The sequence below is a fragment of the Strigops habroptila genome, chromosome Z (genome assembly GCF_004027225.2).
Source record: "Strigops habroptila isolate Jane chromosome Z, bStrHab1.2.pri, whole genome shotgun sequence".
NCBI lineage: Eukaryota > Metazoa > Chordata > Aves > Psittaciformes > Psittacidae > Strigops > Strigops habroptila.
This window is the reverse complement of record NC_044302.2, coordinates 23,243,970-23,263,477: the sequence shown is the minus strand read 5'-3', so window position 1 is coordinate 23,263,477 and position 19,508 is coordinate 23,243,970. Positions and strand designations below refer to the sequence as shown.

Genomic DNA, 19,508 nt, shown 5'->3' with positions numbered 1-19,508 from the left:
TCCTTTCTGCAGCACAGCAATACTTCTAATAAAAGCAGCACAGCAGGCTCTGTGAGACTGTCTCTACAGTAATCGCTGTGCTGCTGGAAAGCTGCAGGATGACCAAGAGGATCAGCAGCTCAGAAAGTTTGTGGTCCAGAGATTCCTGTTCCTGCAAATGCAGAGCTACCTGCTCAATACACTACAAAAATCACAAGAGCGACTGAGTTATCACAAGATGTTTAAATATTTTTTTTCCTTTTGTTTCTTTTCCAGTGTTTGAATTTTTGCATATATCCAGAAGCTATTTTCTAGCCTATCTTTACTACCAAGGGGATTAAAAAGTCTAGTATCAGTTTATGCAGAACTACAAACTCCTCTCACACTAATATGATTCTAGACACTGGAGCTGTAAGAAAAAAAACGCTAAGAGCTACAGGAGGAAAACGAGATCATTGGCAGCATTTTACGGTGGAGCCATGGATGCAAAACCATGGGGAGAGGTGGATGGCTTCCAACTTCTCCCTCTTCAAGAAATTAAAATCCAGCATGTTTTCAGCCCCACACATTCAGTGCATTTAGCAAATATTTAGCAGTGAACAAAAGAGACACATCTCAAAGCCAGCCCTGAGGAGGCTGGATGGTCCCATACACCCCCTGTTTTCTGATTCACTCCTCAGGTCCAAAGCCTTTGCTGAGGCCAGGAGCTGCCCCTGGGATGGAGCAGCTGCTCACAAGGGAGAGCATCCTTCACTAGGGCTAAAACCTGCAAGATTTACTCTGGAGACTTTGCCAAAAGGCCTCGCTGTCCATAGGCAGTTCAGACGTAGCAGTGCATGGGTGCACCAGCAGTGCCTGAGGAAAGGTGTGGTGACAGTCCTCCACCAGCATCTGCAGCCCATGGGGACCTGTGGAGGGTCCCAGAAGCCAGGCAAGCCTGTGCTGGTGGGCTGCCAAGCCCTGGGTCCCTGCCAAGACACTCGGGGCTGGGGTGGTGCTGGTGGGGAAGGGACTTCATGGTCCCCAGCTGGGCACAGGACAGCTGGTGATCAGTCTGGCAGCACTCCAAAGGGACTCAGGCAGGCTACCGGGCAAAAGAGGAGGATGCCGGTTTCCAGTTGCCTTGCAAAGGACAGGAGTGACATCCAGAGGGCTTTTGGGAGCAGTGAGAGCAGGAGGAGGAGCCCAGGAGCCATGTAAACCTGCCTCGGTGTGAATCTCGCCAGCCTCAGGTTGGATCCTTGAAACCCTTCACCAATGCCCACCCCAAGGACTGACGATGCGCCAACGGAGCACGGCGCTGCTCAAGGCCACAGCACATCCAGCCTGGCTCGGGGCATACTGCAGCCAGGAGCGCCAGATGGCGGGTGGGGTACTGGGGGCTGCCAAAGCTCAGCAAGACCCAGGCAACCCAGAGCTTCACTGTTCCACCCGCTCCCTTGCAGACACACACCTCCTGGTGCAGGGGAGCCCTGTGTGCACCGACACAGGCAGCAGGACCCTGCAGCCCATCGGCGCATTCATGAGTAGGAAGAGGAGAGTATATTGGCAATCAGTTATTCAGCTTGCTAGACAAGCACAGAGGGAAAATAAAACCAACAGCTCCCACCAGTCTGTTTTGCAGAGACATTGAACTCATGCTGAAATCTTCCATCTCACAAGAGTCAATATTTATGATCTGCATCTGGAATTAATCTGAGATGGAGACACTTCCAATCCAAGGATCATTGCTAACATCATCAGCAGTTTTCTGCTCTTCACAGGAAAAATATTTACACCCTAGATTTTAACATCTTAATTAGGGCTCAACAAAGTTCAGATCAACAAAGCAAGTATGATTTTGCTGATATTTCAAAAATGTTATTTTTATCCTGTAATATGATGAAAAGCTGAAATCAGGCATTTTAGCTGGATTCTGTAATGAAAAAAGCGAAGCTGTGGAAATGTTGACATAACTTCGGTTTCAGTATTTTCCATAAAAATACTTTTAATTGTCAAAATTGAAATATTTTATTCTTTTTAGTTGAAAGAACCTCAAGCACTTCATTTGAAATCACTTTAAGACAAAACTGCAATTTTCATCTGCCCTGGGAAGCAGCAGGATCAAGTTCACATTTCCAAGTCCCATCTCTTTCCTAGCTGCGTGGTGGGTAGCTAGTATCTCCCATAATGTAGCCCAATGTGTAGCTCAACTGATGCACCAGGTAGTTCAGAAAATAACTAATGTACAGATTACTTTATGGAAAGTGTCCTCCAGTGAGTTCAGACCAGACACAGAAGGAGATGTGGAACTATGACTCCCATATAGCATGAAACATGGGAAAAGCCTTAATACTGTGCCGAATATACTTCATCTCTGCCCAGGAGAGTATTGGGTTGACCAAAAATGATCCACTATGATTTTTCTGTCAAAAAACTTTGGCCTCCCCACGGAATCGTGCAGCCTCTCTGCTGTCCTTCCCCTTCTCTGCAGCGCAGCTCCTGCCTCACCCCCTGCGCATGCAGAGCCCGATGCATGGATGTTAAACAGCATCATGGCTCTGGTGATGTTTTGTGGTTCTGCGTATTTGTGCTTCCCCAACAGGATGAGGTTCAACACCGAATGCGACCACCAACAGATGTTGTTTGTGCCAACACCGGTTAGCCTGGGGTTCGCAGCTGGACACAAGTAAGCAATGCAGGCAATGATCCGGCTCTGCCTGTGCTCTGCCACCAGCCACTTGTCCCTACCTGGCACTTGGGGAAGGAAAAGCTTTGCCAGCTGATGGCAGCATCAGTCATAAGAGGCAGCACCATGTTGCTCCTGCCTGCAAAACCTGCAGGTGCCCTGCCTCATTACACCAGGGTCACTAAAATGCAGTTAAAAAATGCAATTAGGATATTTAGACATTAACCAACCTGTCTTTTTGAGGGCTTGTGCATGAAAAAGCAGGCAATGGGATTTCGCTCCCAAGCCACAGTGGAAGATTCCCCTTCTGCCACATTCAACAGGACCAGAGCAGCCCCACCACTGTGAGTGCTGGGACTGGGGGATGCCACAGTGGTGCCTGGGACTGGTCTGTGAGGCACCCAAACCCGCCCCGAGAGCCGCACAGCCTGCCAGGGGCTGGATGAGATGGTTGGGGCTTATCCAGCCTTGACCATCACCCTACACATGGGAGCTTCCGGTTCCAATTCCCCCTGCCTGCTCCCCTGCAAGGAGCACAGCCAAGGATGGTGAGCAGGAACACAAAAGGGAGGCAGGAGAGTGCCCAGAGTAAGTCCCCGGCCCACGATGCCCGTCACGATGTCAGGATTTATAACTGTATTAAATGGCATGACAGTTGGCCACGATAAATCAGCTCCCCTTCTTCCCAAATCACAGACAATAAAAGCTTTGGCAGTGAAAGTCATTCATCATCATAAAGACTTGAGACGTTCCAGGCATCAGTTTCACTCACATCCTTAATACACTGGAGATGTATTAAGTGGTGGAGTTTTAGGGGGAAAAAAGAGAGGGAGAGAAGAAAGGGGAAAATAATTAAAAGAAAACATGAAGGAAGATTGGAAGGAATAATTGCAAAGGTCAGAGAAAAGAGTCCCTTCAGGACAGTGTATCTGATTATGGGGGCAGAGCTGCCCTGCTCTCCACAGGGCATGTGTGATGCTAAGCAAAGCTGCTGGGCATCCCTAGCAAACTGAGGGCTCCATGGGGAAGAAGAGGCCAAGACTGTATCCTGGAGGGGTGATCAAATGCCATGCTGCCTCCCCACCCCTACCCAGCTCTACAACCCTTCACACTGTCCAGTCCCCGCTGCCTGCATGCCTTTGTGCTGCTGAGGTGCCAGGTCCAGAGCTGGGCCAGAGGAAGGACAGTGAGTGCAGGCAGCTAACACTGCCCTGGAGCATCATCTTTGCAGCAATGGCTGTGCCTCCCCCACCATGGGGGCTGCAGGCTCATTGTGTGTCGCCCCAGCAGGAGGCGGCTGATGCTCAGGCTCCTCAGAGATCTGCAAGGTATTTGGCACTGTCCTGCACAACATCCTTGTCTCTAAAGTGGACAGGCATGAATATGATGGATGGACCACTCAGTGGATAAGGAATTGGCTGAATGGTCACACTCAAAGTGTTGCAGTCAGTGGCTCAGTGTCCAAGTGGACACCAGTGATGAGTGGTGATCCTCAGGGGTCAGTATTGGGACTGATCTTGTTCAACATCTTTGTTGGCAACATGGACAGTGGGATTGAGCACACTCAGCAAGTTTGCCGATAACACCAAGATGTGTGGTACAGTCAACACACTGGAGGGAAGGGATAGGATCCAGAGGGGCCTGGATAGGCTTGAGAAGTGGGCCAATGCCAACCTTATGAAGTTCAACAAAGCAAAGTGCAAGGTCCTGCACCAGGTTTGGGGCAATCCCAGGCACAGCTACAGGCTGAGCAGAGAAGTGATTCAGAACAGCCCTGCAGAGAAGGACTTGGGGGTGTTGGGTGACAAGAAGCTTCCCATGACCCAGCTTCAGTGTGTGCTTGAGCCCAGAAACCCCCCGTCTGCTGGGCTACACCCCCAGAGCGTGAGCAGCAAGATCGAGGGAGGGTATGCCCCGCCTCTACTGCGCTCTGGGGAGACCCCCCCCCGCAGTCCTGCATCCAGCTCTGGGGCAACAACACAAGAGGGACATGGAGCTGTTGGAGCAAGTCCAGAGGAGGCCATGGAGATGGTGCAAGGGCTGGAGCAGCTCTGCTCTGGAGACAGGCTGAGAGAGCTGAGCTTGTTCATCCTGCAAAAGAGAAGCCTTAGAGCAGTCTTCAATACCTAAAGGGGGCCTACAAGAAAGCTGGAGAGGAGCTTTTTACAAGTAGTGACAGGACAAGGGGCAATGGCTTTAAACTGACAGAGGGGTGATTTAGACTAGATATTAGGAAGAAGTTCTTCCCTGTAAGGGTGGTGAGGCACTGGCACGGGTTTCCCAGAGAGCTGTGGATGCCCCATCCCTGGAAGTGTTTAAGGCCCATGGGACAGGGCTCTAGAAGACAAGGGAGTCCAAGAGAGCTGGTAATTTTTAAGCACCACTTCCTCCATGCCCAAGCCCAATGTATCCCCATGATGAAGAAATCAGGCAAAGGGGGCAGGAGACCTGCATGGATGAGTAGGGAGCTCCTAGTAAACCTTGATCTCCAGAAAAAAATTTATGGAGGTGGAAAAAGGGACAGTATAGTCCTCCCTCCCAAGTGGGAGGACTACAGGAACATCATCAGGGTATGCAGGGATGTGACGAGGAAGGACAAAGCCCACTTAGAACTGAGCCTGGCAAAGGACATCAAGGAGAACAAGAAGAGCTTCTACAAGTATATCAGCAGCAAAAGGAAGATAAGGGAAAATATGGGGCCGCTGCTGAATCAGATGGGTGTCCTGGTAGTAGAAGACACATAGAAGGCGAAATATTGAATGCCTTCTTTACATCAGTCTTTACCACTAAGAATGGCCCTCTGGAGTCCCAGACCTTGGAGGTTAGAGATGAAGGCCAGAGAAAGGAAGACTCCCCCCTGGCCATAGAGAGTTGGGTTAGGGATAAGCTAGATAGGCTTACACCCGTAAATCCATGGGCCCTGATGGGATGCATCCAAGGGTACTGAGGGAGCTGGCAGATGTTGCTGCCTTGCCAGTCTCCATCATCTTTGAAAAATCATGGAGAACGGGTAAGGTATGCCATGACTGGAAGAAGGCAAATGTCACTCCCATCTACGAAAAGGGCAAGAAGGAGGACCCGGGAAACTACTGGCCAGTCACCCTCACCTCCATCCCTGGAAAGGTGATGGAACAGGTCATTCTGGAGGTTATGACCAAGCATGTGGAAGAAAAGAAGGTCATCAGGAGTAATCATCATGGATTCACCAAGGGTAAATCTTGCTTGACCAATCCAATAGCCTTTTATGATGACATGGCAAGATGGGTCGATGAGGGGAGAGCAATGGATGTTATCTACCTTGAGTTCAGCAAGGCTTTTGACACTGTCTCCCATAACATCCTGGTAGGTAAGCTTAGGAAATGTGGGTTAGCTAAACGGACAGTGAGGTTTTTCGAGAACTGGCTGAATGGCAGAGTTCAGAGGGTTGTGGTCAGTAGAATCCAGTTGGAGGCCTGTAGTCAGTGGTGTTCCCTAGGGATCAATACTGGCTCCAGTCTTACTCAACTTGCTTATCAGTGACCTGGATGAAGGGCTGGAGTGCACCCTCAGCAAGTTTGCTGATGATACGGAGCTGAGGGCAGTGGCTGACAAACCTGAAGGCTGTGCTGCCATCCAGTGGGACCTCGATAGGCTGGAGAGAAACCTAATGAGGTTCAAAAAGGGTAAGTGCAGGGTCCTGCACCTGGGGAGGAAGAACCCCCAAGTACCAGCACAGGTTGGGGCCTAACCTACCAGAGAGAAGTTCAGCTGAGAAAGACCTGGGAGTGTTGGTAGATGATAAGTTGACTATGAGCCAGCAGTGTGCCCTTGAGCCAGGAGGGACAGGAGTACCCTGGGGTGCATCGGGAGGAGTGTGGCTAGCAGTCAAAGGAGGTGATCTTCCCCTTCTACTCTGCTCTGGAGAGGCCACATCTGGAGAACTGTGTGCAGTTCTGGACTCCTTGGTACAAAAAAGACAAGGAGCTACTGGAGAGGGTCCTGGGAGGTCACAAGGATGATGAGGGGTCTGGAGCATCTCTCTTACAAGGACAGACTGCAGGAGCTGGGCCTGTTGCATCTAGAGAAGAGCAGACTGAGAGGGGATCTCATTAATGCAGATCAATATCTCGAAGGCGGGTGCCAGGAGGGTGGTGCCAGACTCTTTTCAGTGGTGCCCAGGATGAGGAGCAATGGCCATAAACTAAAACACAAGAAGTTTCACCTCAACATGAGGAAGAACTTCTTTCCGCTAGAGGGTGGCAGAGCCCTGGAACAGGCTGCCCAGAGGGTTTGTGGAGTCTGCCTGTCAGGAGACATTCAAAACCTGCCTGGATGCGTTCCTGTGTAACTTGCTCTGGGTGGCCCTGCCTTGGCAGGGGGTTGGACTGGATGATCTCCAGAGGTCTCTTCCAACCCTAACGATTCTGTGATTCTGTGAAGGCCAGGTTGGACAGGGCTTCAAGGGTCTAGTGGAAGGTGTACCTGTCCATGGCAGGGGGGTTGGAACTAGATGAGCTTTTAGGTCCCTTCCAACCCAAACCAGTCTATGATTCTATGCTGCAGACAGGGGACCTTTGAGAGTGCCATCACACAAAGGGAGCACTTCAATAAGGGTCTGCAGAAAGTGCCTTGCAGAGGAAAGCATGGAGGTAACCCTGATGTCTATGAACCCTTGGGTGACTTGATGCACCAGAGCACTGGCTTTGCTTCACCTCAAAGGGCAAAGCACATGGACAGGCACCACTGCCCACCACATGCTGGCCAGGCTCAGAAGCCAAGCTGCCACGGGGACAGGAACAGCTGATGGGTCCATTTCCAGGAGCCACAGGCTCTCCAGACAGCACGGGGTCCCAGTGACGCTCTGCCACCCAGGCTAGGCTGGTTGAAGTCCTGGATCAGCAAGATCCAGTCACATTTTGTTCTGATCCAGTGCCTATCCCACCAGTTTGACTATTTCTGTGCCAGCATGGGACCAAGCTGGACGAGGATGTGTTTAGGTCTGCCTCTAGTGACTAGTGTAGGCACTTCAGGCAGCACAGGACACGATTCTGCTTGGCAGTGAACACCTACCACACCTGTTCAGGGCCACACCAGTGCCTGAGAACAGCTTGTGTCCATTCTCCACCTTTATTACAATATTAACAAAGACAGAAGGAGCAAAAGCAAGCCTTCCGTTTATTACCAAAAAAACAGATTTGCTGACATAGGGTGTCTCATCCACCTTCCACAATATCCCACACCTCTTATGGACTGGGGAATTACTGCAGCAGTACCTGCTGCCTTCCACCATGCAATTCCAAACTCTCCATCCTCCTGCAGATTCCCAAGCCCCACAGGTCCAAGACCAGCTTTCCCAATGAGGATGCTCACGTGTGAGGAAGCTATCATGTTTGAAACCACAACTGCAAGAAAGGATACCTACTGGGGAGGGGATTATGCAAATATGTCCGCTCTTTAGAGGGATATTGCTGATGCACAAGCGTTTTTTTAAGAGTTAGTGCTCAAAAAAGTTACAGTGTCATCACAAGGCTAAGCTCAAGGAATTCAGATTGTGGCAAAGAATGTACAATGAAAAGAAGGAGAACTCCAGTGGTACTCCAATAATCCTTTCATGCCCTCACTGAATTCACTTTTCAGCCACATCTCTGTAAGAATCCCAAGCCAGGTGTCAAGTCTATGGCAGCATTGGCAGCCCCTGTGCCTGCTGATTCTCACGGGATTTCCACAATCAGTATTCCTCATTGTTGGTAGATGTGCCAGTTTCATCAGGCAGCTCAAAACCAGGCAACCTGTATTTCGAAGAAATGCCAGTGACAGTTTCTTTTTACCACTGCATTTTGCTTTTTGCATTTTCTTTTTTTTAATTATCATTACAGTTCAACATTGTTATGAGAAATGGCATTAAAACCTGAAATTCACACATTTTTTGCCTGATGTAATATGAAGTTCTAAAGAAACCATAGTCCATTACAAAAAAGCCCCAAGTGGGTTTATAAAATCTCTATTCATAAATAATACAATGTTTTCCAGGGCCAGAACTACAGGAAGAGCTCTTTCAAAGAAGATAGTAGGAAAAATAAGCAAGAGCTTTCCTTCCTACTCTGCAACACAAGACGTTGCCCTTCTCCCAGAATGTGCTGCAACATGTGGATCCTTTGGCTTTCTCTCCCTTGGCTCAGCAATAGGCACTTCTGCCTGTTCCCAATGGGGAAGAGCAAGGAGTATCAGTGGCATGGAGATGCCAGAGCTCCAGCGGCTCACACGAGATCATGGCTCTGTGCCAAAGCCATCTCCGCTGACCTCCTGGACACCATGGCATGTAGGTGGGCAGCCAATCCCCCTGAGCACCACAGGACTCCTCAGAGCTAAGCCTTTGGGAAACACCAACACTGCTCAGCACCTGGAGGCAGCATTACTCGCCGATGCAATTCTGAACACTTCAGATTTTGCAGCTTTTCCTTCTGGAGTCCTCCTAAGTTTCTTTTAGATTTCTCCTAGATTAAAAACAAAAACGCATGTTCCCATTTCTAAGTGATGGTATGGCAGTGCAAGCTGATGGCAGACAGCAAGCATCTTCCTGGCATGCTCTCCATCACACAGCAGTGAGCACAGTCCTTGAATTGTCTCTGGTTTACTATTCTCTCTACTCACTTCCCAAACTGCCTGTCTGATAACTCACTCTCTCCCCTGTGTAAATACACAGAATCTCACCACTGGTCAGGTATCAGAAGAGAAATAACATATTTGGCCAACTAAGGCCACCTATCACTGGTGGTGTAGCAAGTTTGGAGATGTCTTCAACCACTGTCACTAAAACAATTACTTCATCCTAGAAACAATATCTGTGGCCTGATGCAGACTAACACTAGACTTTATTTTTACATCATGCATACACACAGATGCCAACACATCCCTCTACTCACCTGGAAATATCATTTTGCTGTCTTGCACAGACATTCTGAGATGTTTCGCTATTTATGCATGCCAAAAAAAGCAATTCAGTGAAGCATTTATGCTAACTGGAGTGTTTGCCATTTTTTTATTTCCAATTTGGAGATCTATGACAGATTTACAGCAGTTCTCTGGCAGTGCAAAATGCCGTCTGTGGACTGTATTGTCTTTTGATGCCCTAAAGCAGTGAGGCGGCAAGCTGCCCTGCCAGCTCTGTGCACCCAAAGCCCCGGCGTCCCCACGCCAAGACCCAAACACCAGCAGGAGACGCTGTGGGTGGTGGGTATTCTCCTATTTTCCTCCCACCTGTGCAGAGTCAGTTTGATGCCCATTTTTTTCCAGGGCATTTTGGGCCTGGGTGAGCGTTAGACAAGGTAGATCAGCACGTTTCCAGAGCAAGCCCCAGCCCCACTGCAATCAGGACTAGCACAGGGGCACCAGAACCCTCTTGTCTTAATCCTCCTGCCATGGCTGCTCGATTTAAAATTGTATTTATTATCCATACCACAGTGGTACTGGGGGCAGGGGGAAACAGATTTAATTAATCAGAGATTGCAGAATCCTTAAGTAAGAGATGCTATGTAAATGCAAATTGTTATTATACATGCTTTGCACCAAAACATGTTTACCATAGTTAAATTCTACATTTAAATCCACAGCCAAACTCCCAACAGAGTGAGGCTGTACATCATCAAAAGAGACAGTTAATAGCCTAGGTCTTAGTGGGGTACAAGTGGCCTCGTTTGCTTTCTCAAATGTGCTTGTTCTTTTTTAATGGCAAGATAAGAATTCATAAAAATTGAAAAATTCAACAGGGTTTCAGTCAGACTCTGCCCTGTCATTAAAAATGACACTTTCGTTTTTCAGATTGGCTGCCTTTCCATGGGAGTTTATGTGGTCTTTTTTCAAGTCTTTAACATGACAGGCCCTGTTGGGAATGACGAATAGATTATTGGAAAATGCATCTGCACTTTTATCTATTAAATGTAAGACTCAGCTGTAAATCTAGCATGTTGTACTAGAAACCAGCCATCTACCAATACCGATTTGCACTTCAAAACAGTCCCACAGAAATTAAAGTGTAATTTGGTGATGATGTTTAAACACTGATCAACATTTTCATGTAGAGACAGATTATGTGACCAAAACATAATGGCCTCAAAAGAAGACTTTTTATTATTCATATTACAATTAGCCAACAAAAAATTTAACAAGGCATTTTTCCAGAAGAAAAAGCAATTTCAACAAAACCAAACCTTTTCTTTACTTTCTTCAAATCTGTATTGATTTTAGGGGGAAAGAAAAAGGGAAGAAGGAATTGTGAAAATGTTGCATTACTCTTTTTATTTGAGAGAGTTCAAATGGGACATATAAATTGTTCACTTTGAAATTACTTTTCATTAAAAAATTGCAAATATTTTTTAATTGTAAATTGAAATATTTGAAATACTTTCATTTCACTAGTGAAAACACAGCTGTAAAACTACCGCTTAGCAATATTTCAGCAAAGATCAACTGAAACGATTCCCCTGGGAATCCTCCCTCCTCTCTGTGGGGCAGGACCACCCCACCCGTGCAGGGCTAGCTTAAGCTAAGTGTTCCTCACTCCCTCAATAGCCATTTGAACGAAACAGGTACCCTCTGATGAGGATCTCTAATTTGCTATCTAAAAATGCATGGGATAAGTCACCTTCTGCAGGTGCTTTCTCCTTCCTACAGGAGATTTTGCTAAAGAGATGACCAGCCACTGACCTCCTAAATGGTGAGAAATCAGTGGAGTGCACTGCTACATCACTCCGAAAATGCAAAGTAGCAAATACATTTAAGGAACAAATAGTGTTTTCTAATGAAACCGGGTTCTTTCATTGTAGTCAGCAAGACCCAGATTTTAGACCTAAATTCACATCAATAAACTACAACAGCAGAATTTACTAGATGGAAGATTTTGGAGCTGGTTTTTTTTGTTGTTGTTGTTGTTTTGGTTTGGTTTTTTTTACTACAGCAATTTCCAAAGCCGTAAAAAGGAACAGGCCAGATTCCAAGCTGCTTAAACAACCCCAATGGCCTTTTTTCTCCTGACACTCTCCCAGCCATTTCCAATGGGACATAACCCTTATGGTATTCATTGGAGAGCTTCAGTCTGGCCAAGAATCCCAGGGAAAGTTTGTGAGAGCTGGCATCTTTGCTGGGTGGGTAGAGAGCCAGGGATGAGGAAGGATAGAAAAAAAGAAAACCAAATGATACATGGGAAAGCAAAACATCCATCTTCCACGGTTTTTGTGGAATAATGTTCCTTTAAACACATGTACAAACAGAGCAAAATAAATGGCTGAGAAAGCTTCCTCACCCACCTACTTCACTCCCAGGCACATCCCAGAACAGGCAGACCCTCAGAAGGTACTCATGGTCCTTGGCTCCATGACTGCAGACTGTCCCAGGCACAATCCCACCAAAGTAAACACACAGCTCCTACCCAGCAATGTGGAAGCACTGTGTCTACCACAGAAATGGAGATTAGCCGAGCTTAGAAAGCAGCTCTGGAGTTCATCTCGTCCAACAGTCTTGCTTGGAGCAGGATCACTTAAAGCAGGCTGCCCAAGCCCATGTCAAATCCGGTTTTGAACATCTCCAAGGAAGGACACTCCACTGCCTCTCTGAGCAGCCTGTGCCAGCATTTGACCACCCTCATGGCAGAAAGGTTTCTTCTCATGTGTAAGAGGAGTTTCCCATGTTTCAGTTTGTGCACGTGGCCTCCTGCCCCGTTACTGAGCATTACTGAGAAGAATTTGCTTTTATCACTCTCCATCAAGTATTGATGCACACAGAGAAGGCTCCCTCCGCAAGCCTCCCCTTCCCAAGTGCAAACACTCCCATCTCTAGGAGGGCACACCATACCACTTCTAAGCATGCACGCAAAGTTTTTGGCCCCCTTCTCTGCATCCTTCTGCTCCATATGCTAGCCATGACCAAGTGTTACAAAGACTCCCTATCATGGGTGATGCAAAAAGTAGATATCTAGTCCAAACTCAATGCCTAAACTCTAGCCTGTGCAGAGAGAAAGGTGTCCCCAGACTCCTCCACCCAGAGGCTGGTGTCTGAGGTTGCTCATATGAATCCTCCACTCATAGGCTGAGAAGGATCTGTTCTGTTCTTCTGGAGGTGATCTGCATTCTACATGCCACTTGTCTTCTTGTTAAAAAAAGAGGAAGTCCTTTCGGATTGCACTGATGTAAATGCAGTATTATCAGTATTTAATCTTGGCAAGAGATCAGCCTGGGATTTTAGAGGTGTGGCTCTCTTCCTTCTTTCGTTGGCACCAGCATCTCCACACTGACTGCAAACACCAAACTGCTGAGGGACCACCCATTTTTGGCAAAGTTTCCTGTCCAACTGCAGTGCCACTTTGTTGTGCCTAACTTCTAAAATGACCAACAATATCTGCCATTCAGCCAAACCTGGAGAAACAGTGGCTCAAAATTCCAGTCACAGCACAATGCGATGAATGGAGCAGGATAAAGAGTCAGGAAAGACTTTTCCTATGCGACTGAGCACTCCTAAGGAAAAACATGCTGGGAGGCCAGATGAGGACTATGTGTTGCAGTGGAATAGTAGCGAGGCACAGCTCATTTTTTGACATGCATTTATCCCATCTTTACATTTTCCTTTCCTAACTACAAGAATTTGACAAAATACGCAGGTTTATGGAAGGTTAAAGATACACCTGTTACCTGCATTAACCACAGACCTGTGCCACCTCTGCGTAACAGCCTGGCAAACTGTACTACACCTGAGGTGCTGGATGCATCCACACTAAGGAAAAAGTCAAGCTGATCATTCCAGGAGCAGAGGAGTCTGCTCAGCATTTGCCCCAATTACTCTACATTCAGTTCAATCTTGGATTATTTATGTCTGGTGGCTGAGTCCAGCAATGCAAGCCAGAGCAGAAAACTGAGATGATAGCCCTCGAGAATGTCTCTCCTTCCCAATCCCTCCAGATGACAAACTGACTCTGCTCCTGATTTTATTCTGTTTCTTCTTGCCTTTTGATGTGCATACAAAACATGCAAGAAAGCCAATGCATTTGGCTTTATGGGACCATTGTCTTCAAGGCAGAGCCCATGAAGGAGCACATAAGGTTATACTCCTTCCGTGGTGTGGCTACCAGGAACAACATGTCTGTATTTGGCAGAATCTCAGTCTCTCCCTGCACGGGTGTGCAAGCTGCAAAATGCAATGCAACCTGCTCATCAGTATAGCTGTAACGGGATGTGCTAATCAGGCTGGAAGCCGCCACATCTGAGTGTGCCCTGGCAGTGACAAAGAAGAGCAGGCAAGCAAAGAGTGATGGAGATGTCCCAGCATGGGAGACTAGGCTCCCCTACTCCAACATCTGCTGGTGGCGTGGAACATAAAAGAAGTCCACTGCCAACACTTTGCTCTTTGCTGCTGCTTTTAACGAGCAGTACAGAGTTCACGTCAGTGCAACTACAGGGAAAGATGCTTCCCTGGCCGCAGGGTGAGGCTGGCCAACAGTTGCTCCTGGCTCTGCTAGTGCAAACTGACTCCGCAGCCATGGCTGCCTGCAGGTCTGTCAATCTGCCAAGTGAAGGTGTCAGGTTAGCACGACTTTGTCCTCCCAAAGTGATACCGACCACGCTGAAATGAGCAAGCCAGAGCAGGGAAAATGCATCTGCAGGTAATTAGTAACAATCACAGGCTGCTGGGAAACTGCTGACTACAGCAGTAATGAGCTGGGCACATGTCATTGGCTTGTAAATGGAAAGAGCACTTACGGACCGTGGCAGCAAACAGTAAGAGAAGGATGTTTTTTTTAAACTTCATATTTAACGTGGCATTTAAAAAGGATGAAGAAAAATCGAGTGGTTATCTAATCAAAGGTTTGGCCGGTGGTCCATAACACGATAGAATTAGTGGATGAAGCAGTACTGAGACTTATCACTAAATTTTTCCTTAGACATATTCTATCAGCAAGTAGTGGCACGGATGCCAATTTGTTTTTCATCTTCAAGAAATATCCCAAATGCCCTGATCTACCAGCTTGCTAAGAAACAGAAATTTTACATTTTCTACCAACAACTGCACAGAGGCTCTTTTGCATCTCAATCCTCAACATTGTTTTGCCACCCACACCACAGCCAGGCAACAAGAACAATGAAAGACTGTAATAAGTCACTTAAAACATCCATTGTCAGCTTTATTTGCATTAAATTCTTCTACAATCTGTCTTACAGACTTAAGACTGACAAGACAAACTAGACTTAAGTCTCTTCACATATGGCACCCCAGAAAGTCTCCAGACTTGCTCATAAAAACTGATTAAGCTTGAATGGCAGATACCAGCTATCTAAAGAACATAAGTGTTCTTGGATCAAACTCCTGTATGCCATATTTCAAGTTCTTTACCCACAAAAACGTGGCTTTTCAGCCCTATGCCCACCAATAGCCCCACTCTGTCTTGAAGCATCAGGCAATCACACATTCACAGCTCTGCTTCCACACACCAGAAGAGTTCCTGCTACAAACATCACGTCCCACCAACAGACTGTTCTGGATACTACAACTCACATTCCAACAGCTCTTGGTCTCATGACAGTGAAGCTGTTACAGAAGAGTTTATAATCTGGACAATTCAGACGTGAGGTCAACCTCTCAGGCCATTAGCACCACCAGACACAGACTTTGGGCATTTTGTGGACCTTTAACCAGCCACCTGTCACTTTTACAGCTGAAAACACACTATTTAGCATGACTGAATCCAGTCGTGTCCCAAAGCTTTCAGTCTCCTGCTCTGAGTTTGCTTGGATACATCACAGGACAGCCTTTCTGGAGCAAGGAAGAGTGGAAACACTCAGAAAAGGATGCAGAAATTAAAAGCAACTCAACTTTCTGAAAGAAAAGACTGGAGTTCAGGTTAGCCATTCCTCCTCCGAGAGGGAGCAGTTCGCAGGACAAATGTTATCATGGATCTCCAAGTCTCAGGCTCTTGCCTGATGGACAAGTGGCTGAGGTCCAGGAACTGGCTCTGGCAGGACTCCTCTCATGAGCCAGTGTCTGACCACCAAAGAGGGCTCATACAAAGCTAACTATCTTCCAGGGGTTGCCTAGCTTATCTCTCGCCTACCCACACACGCCCAACCCAACCCCAGCTTAGGAATACCTAACAGCTGAATTTTATCGTAACTTTGGTCAGACCACAGACAACAAAGTTCCCAGAAGGGAGAGTACATGATATGTTAACAAACATTTATTTGAGCTCGCACTCATAACCAACGTTACGTATCACTGCCCAGCTCCTCCTGATTTGTAGTGATAGCTACAACAGATGAAAGGCCCATAGCAATATGCAGCTTTTCTTTATAAGGGAAAAAGGGTCAATAAACGAATCCCCTGCCCCACTGAGGAAATGGGCTGGGGAAAGAGGCAAGACTGAAAAAAATGAGTTAATTCTGGGGAGAAAACAGAAAAGTCTGTCCAGACCTGTGGTCAGAAATGCATGACCAAGTGTGCTATAATTTACATGCTTTGCACATTACAAAGTATGGCTTGCTGCTTAAATCTTCCTGCTCCCAACAGCGTTCACATCCTGTTGACCCCTAAGGAAAGCCTTGGCGCAGAGAGCACAACTTCGACATATGGTACGTGCCCAGCACTACAGGGCCCAGATCCTGCCCAGGGCTTCTGGGCACTCCCAGAGCACAAACAGCACAGAAGAGTTGCTGTAGGTGTAACGAAAGGAAAGGGGAGGATAACAGTTAGACAATTTCCTCCAAGAATATATCAAAAGGTAAAGGTTTTAAAAGGTTTTAAAAGCATGTCATTTTTATCAAAACAATATACTTGTGTAAATCTAAGTTTTATGAACGCAGGTGTTAGAAAACTCTACACAATATCAAATTAAAGATATTAATAGCTACTGATTTGAAAAATGTGTTCTGTTACAGCTCTCACCCTGTCACATGTAAGACCAATGGCAGGGTTTTTTTCTAGACTTGCTACTCATAAAGCCTGCTGCACATTTTTTATGAGAACCAGTAAATTTCACGTTTGAAACTTCTGCTCAATTGTAGGTAATGTCACAGGGAAAACCTACACAAAATCTGTATTGAGCTCTGCAGCATCACTTCCGTGGTCAGTTTTGCTCTAACAAACACCATCAGTCAGCTCACCAAACTCTAAGGAAGTAGTAACATATGAAGCATGAGAAGTACTTAAACCAGAGTAAAAGAATATGTGCTGCTGAAATATCAAATCAAAACAAGAGATCTAAGCTGAGCTTCATTTGGCCAAGTGCAGATCTTGGATAGGCAGTTCCTTACAAGAAGACAGAAGAGAGACAGTGATGCCCACAGCACCCACTTGTGCAGTCCAAGGTGCTGCTGGGCTGTCCTCACCAGCAGAGCACAGACCCCTCTGACGGGGCATCACGCTTATCACAGGGACACAGACTTGGACAGGCAAGAGACAATGACCCAGAAGATCAATAAAGGGCAATAGGACACCCATGATGTGCCAAGGCAGCCCATGTCTTTTGTAATAAGCAGCACTTCAGGCTTTTAAGATGCAGGAAGCTCTGCAGCAAACAATTAGAGAATAATTTGCCTTAGGAGACATTTCTAACTTTCATACGCTGTAGAGGTGGCTTATTGCCCCAAACATGATGATTCATGTTCCTTCTTTCATATTCCTGTTCAATCCCTTCTATCCTATGATTCCATATCTACCTATCCATGCTCTATATCCCTACCTGTTACAAGGCACACATGTCCAGAAATCCCTTTCTGTCCATCCACCCATCCCTAGACACCTTTCTTATCCATGAGTCTACCGCTCGAACCACCCACTCAGTACCAGTTATTTCAAGAAGTCTCTCTCCTTCCACACCAAGGTAAACATGGATTTCCTTAAGGTTCCTCTCTAATTGCTTTAGAATATCTCTAAACTTTTGGCAAGAAGAGCCAAAGACTGATGCCATGTTGGGTTAAAACAATTTTGTGATGACATTAGTTTTCAAAACTGCTCTCCTGCTAGATGAGATTGTAGCACTTTCAAGATACAATACTACTATACTAAAAACAGCATCACCTTCTCTTAGCAACAAAATAAAGAAGTAAATCTTTGGCAAAATGGAGAAAATCCAATGACAAAATCTGCACAGATTAGACACAAGGACAGAAGTAACATACAGAGGTAACATGTACATGAAACATAGAGCCTTAAATTTTAAAATCCCTTTTTTCTGAATTCCTACAATTCATTCAGGATACAATTTCATCATTTTCTTACCATTTGGGCAGTTTCCTTCCAAACAATGTGGTCAGTCCGAAATAACTAGGTGACCAAAGCATTTATCAAATTCTGTGGTTCCTTAACTATCACCATATGCCTGCTAAATAAATGCAGATGATGCTGCATTCCCTGAATGAACAACTTTTGCTTTTCATTTAAATGCTCAGCCTTAGTGCACAACTGCAATTCCAAACATGGTATAAAACACAAGCATTTGTAGGAATCAAAAGCACTCAAAATTCAGGCTAGTTTGAACTGCCATAAAAACCCTATCCAGTCAAACATACCAGGCACCTTTATGAAAAATGAACAACAAAGCCCAACAGTGGAGGCAAGCATTCTGCTTTTCAGTTACATGTTGGTACTCAGGTTGCAGGTTTGGGGTGGAGGGGCACATCCCTGCCTGGATGTGCCCTGCCCTGTGCCTGGGCACATCCATCCATCCAAGAAGGATGGATGCTTCATCCGTTGGCTCCCAGTGAACAGTACCGATTCATACAACCCATGCACCTGACTTGCAACAGAGCTGCTATGAAATCACACTTTAAAAGAGACTTTTTGAGCAAATGTCTCCACATCTGACACAACTGCTCCATGAAGGGCACCACCCTGCAATGTGCACACACTCCACATCACTTACTGGTGTTGGGAAATCGCTTACCTGTGACAATAGGGTATGACTGAGGCCCGGGAACGTTTGCTCCCAGATCTGCAGAAGTAGGGCTGGTTATATTGGCCTTCATGTCATCTAATCCACCAGCTAACGATGCCATGGCTGAATATTCAGTTGCCTGGAAAAAGAAACAAAAGGCATTTTAGTGATAATAAATGTACTATGCAAGAACTCTTGCCTATATGACAAAAAGGAGATGCAATACAACTCAAAAATCCTTTGTTCGGTCAGTTTTAAAGGCAATACCCATTTACACGGGGCTGTTAAGACTTCAAAATGCTCAATAAGTGGGTCTGTGCTTGCCACCAGTGTTCTCTGAGAACAGCAAAACAGGCTTTCTTTATAAAACCAAAGCCAAACTGCTCAATACGTAGCAAGGCTTTCCTTAAAAAAGAAATATTGTAGAGTAACTGGGGGCTGTAGCTGTGGAGTGCGAGTTACTTGTTTGTTAGAGGAAAATGCTCATGCCAGTTAACCCATATTCCAGCAGTGGCATCTGAAGAGACACGTGCTGATGAGCAGGTGGGAACGGGGCATCCCATTTCCCCTCTTCTCTTGGGAATGCTGTGTCTCATCATCTCACAAGAAATAAAATGCACATAAGTAAAAGCGTCTGCTTAGGGGAAGGATTTTTAGCCAACTGTTTCTAAATCCAAATTATTTGAAAATAAATCACCTGACTGTTGTAAGGATGCTCTCTCATCTCATGGGAACTTTTTAATCTCATTAACTGAAGCTACAGGAAATGAGTGAGGTCCTCAGAAGTCAGATTGTTCCTGCACTATAAACCTGTAGAAGTCCATGCAGCCATGGCAGTCTACAGCAGGTGAGGCCGATCCACACATCCAGAAGGACTTACATGTACATGGCAGAAAGATTACCTTCATTTGCCTTTTTTAATTATTTCTTATTGTCAGGATCATTCACACAGAACTGGGAAGTTTCCTTTCA

General features: G+C 46.3%; 1 protein-coding gene across 3 annotated transcripts in view; it reads right to left on the bottom strand.

The window, feature by feature from the left end:
• The window catches only part of PAX5 (paired box 5), a 137,323-nt gene that overhangs the window by 46,463 nt on the left and 71,352 nt on the right, over positions 1 to 19,508 (bottom strand). For all 3 annotated transcript variants that reach the window (XM_030512665.1, XM_030512666.1, XM_030512667.1), the window contains one exon: positions 18,546 to 18,675. In XM_030512665.1, the coding sequence (XP_030368525.1) occupies positions 18,546 to 18,675 (130 nt within the window). The remainder of the gene's footprint in view (positions 1 to 18,545; positions 18,676 to 19,508) is intronic.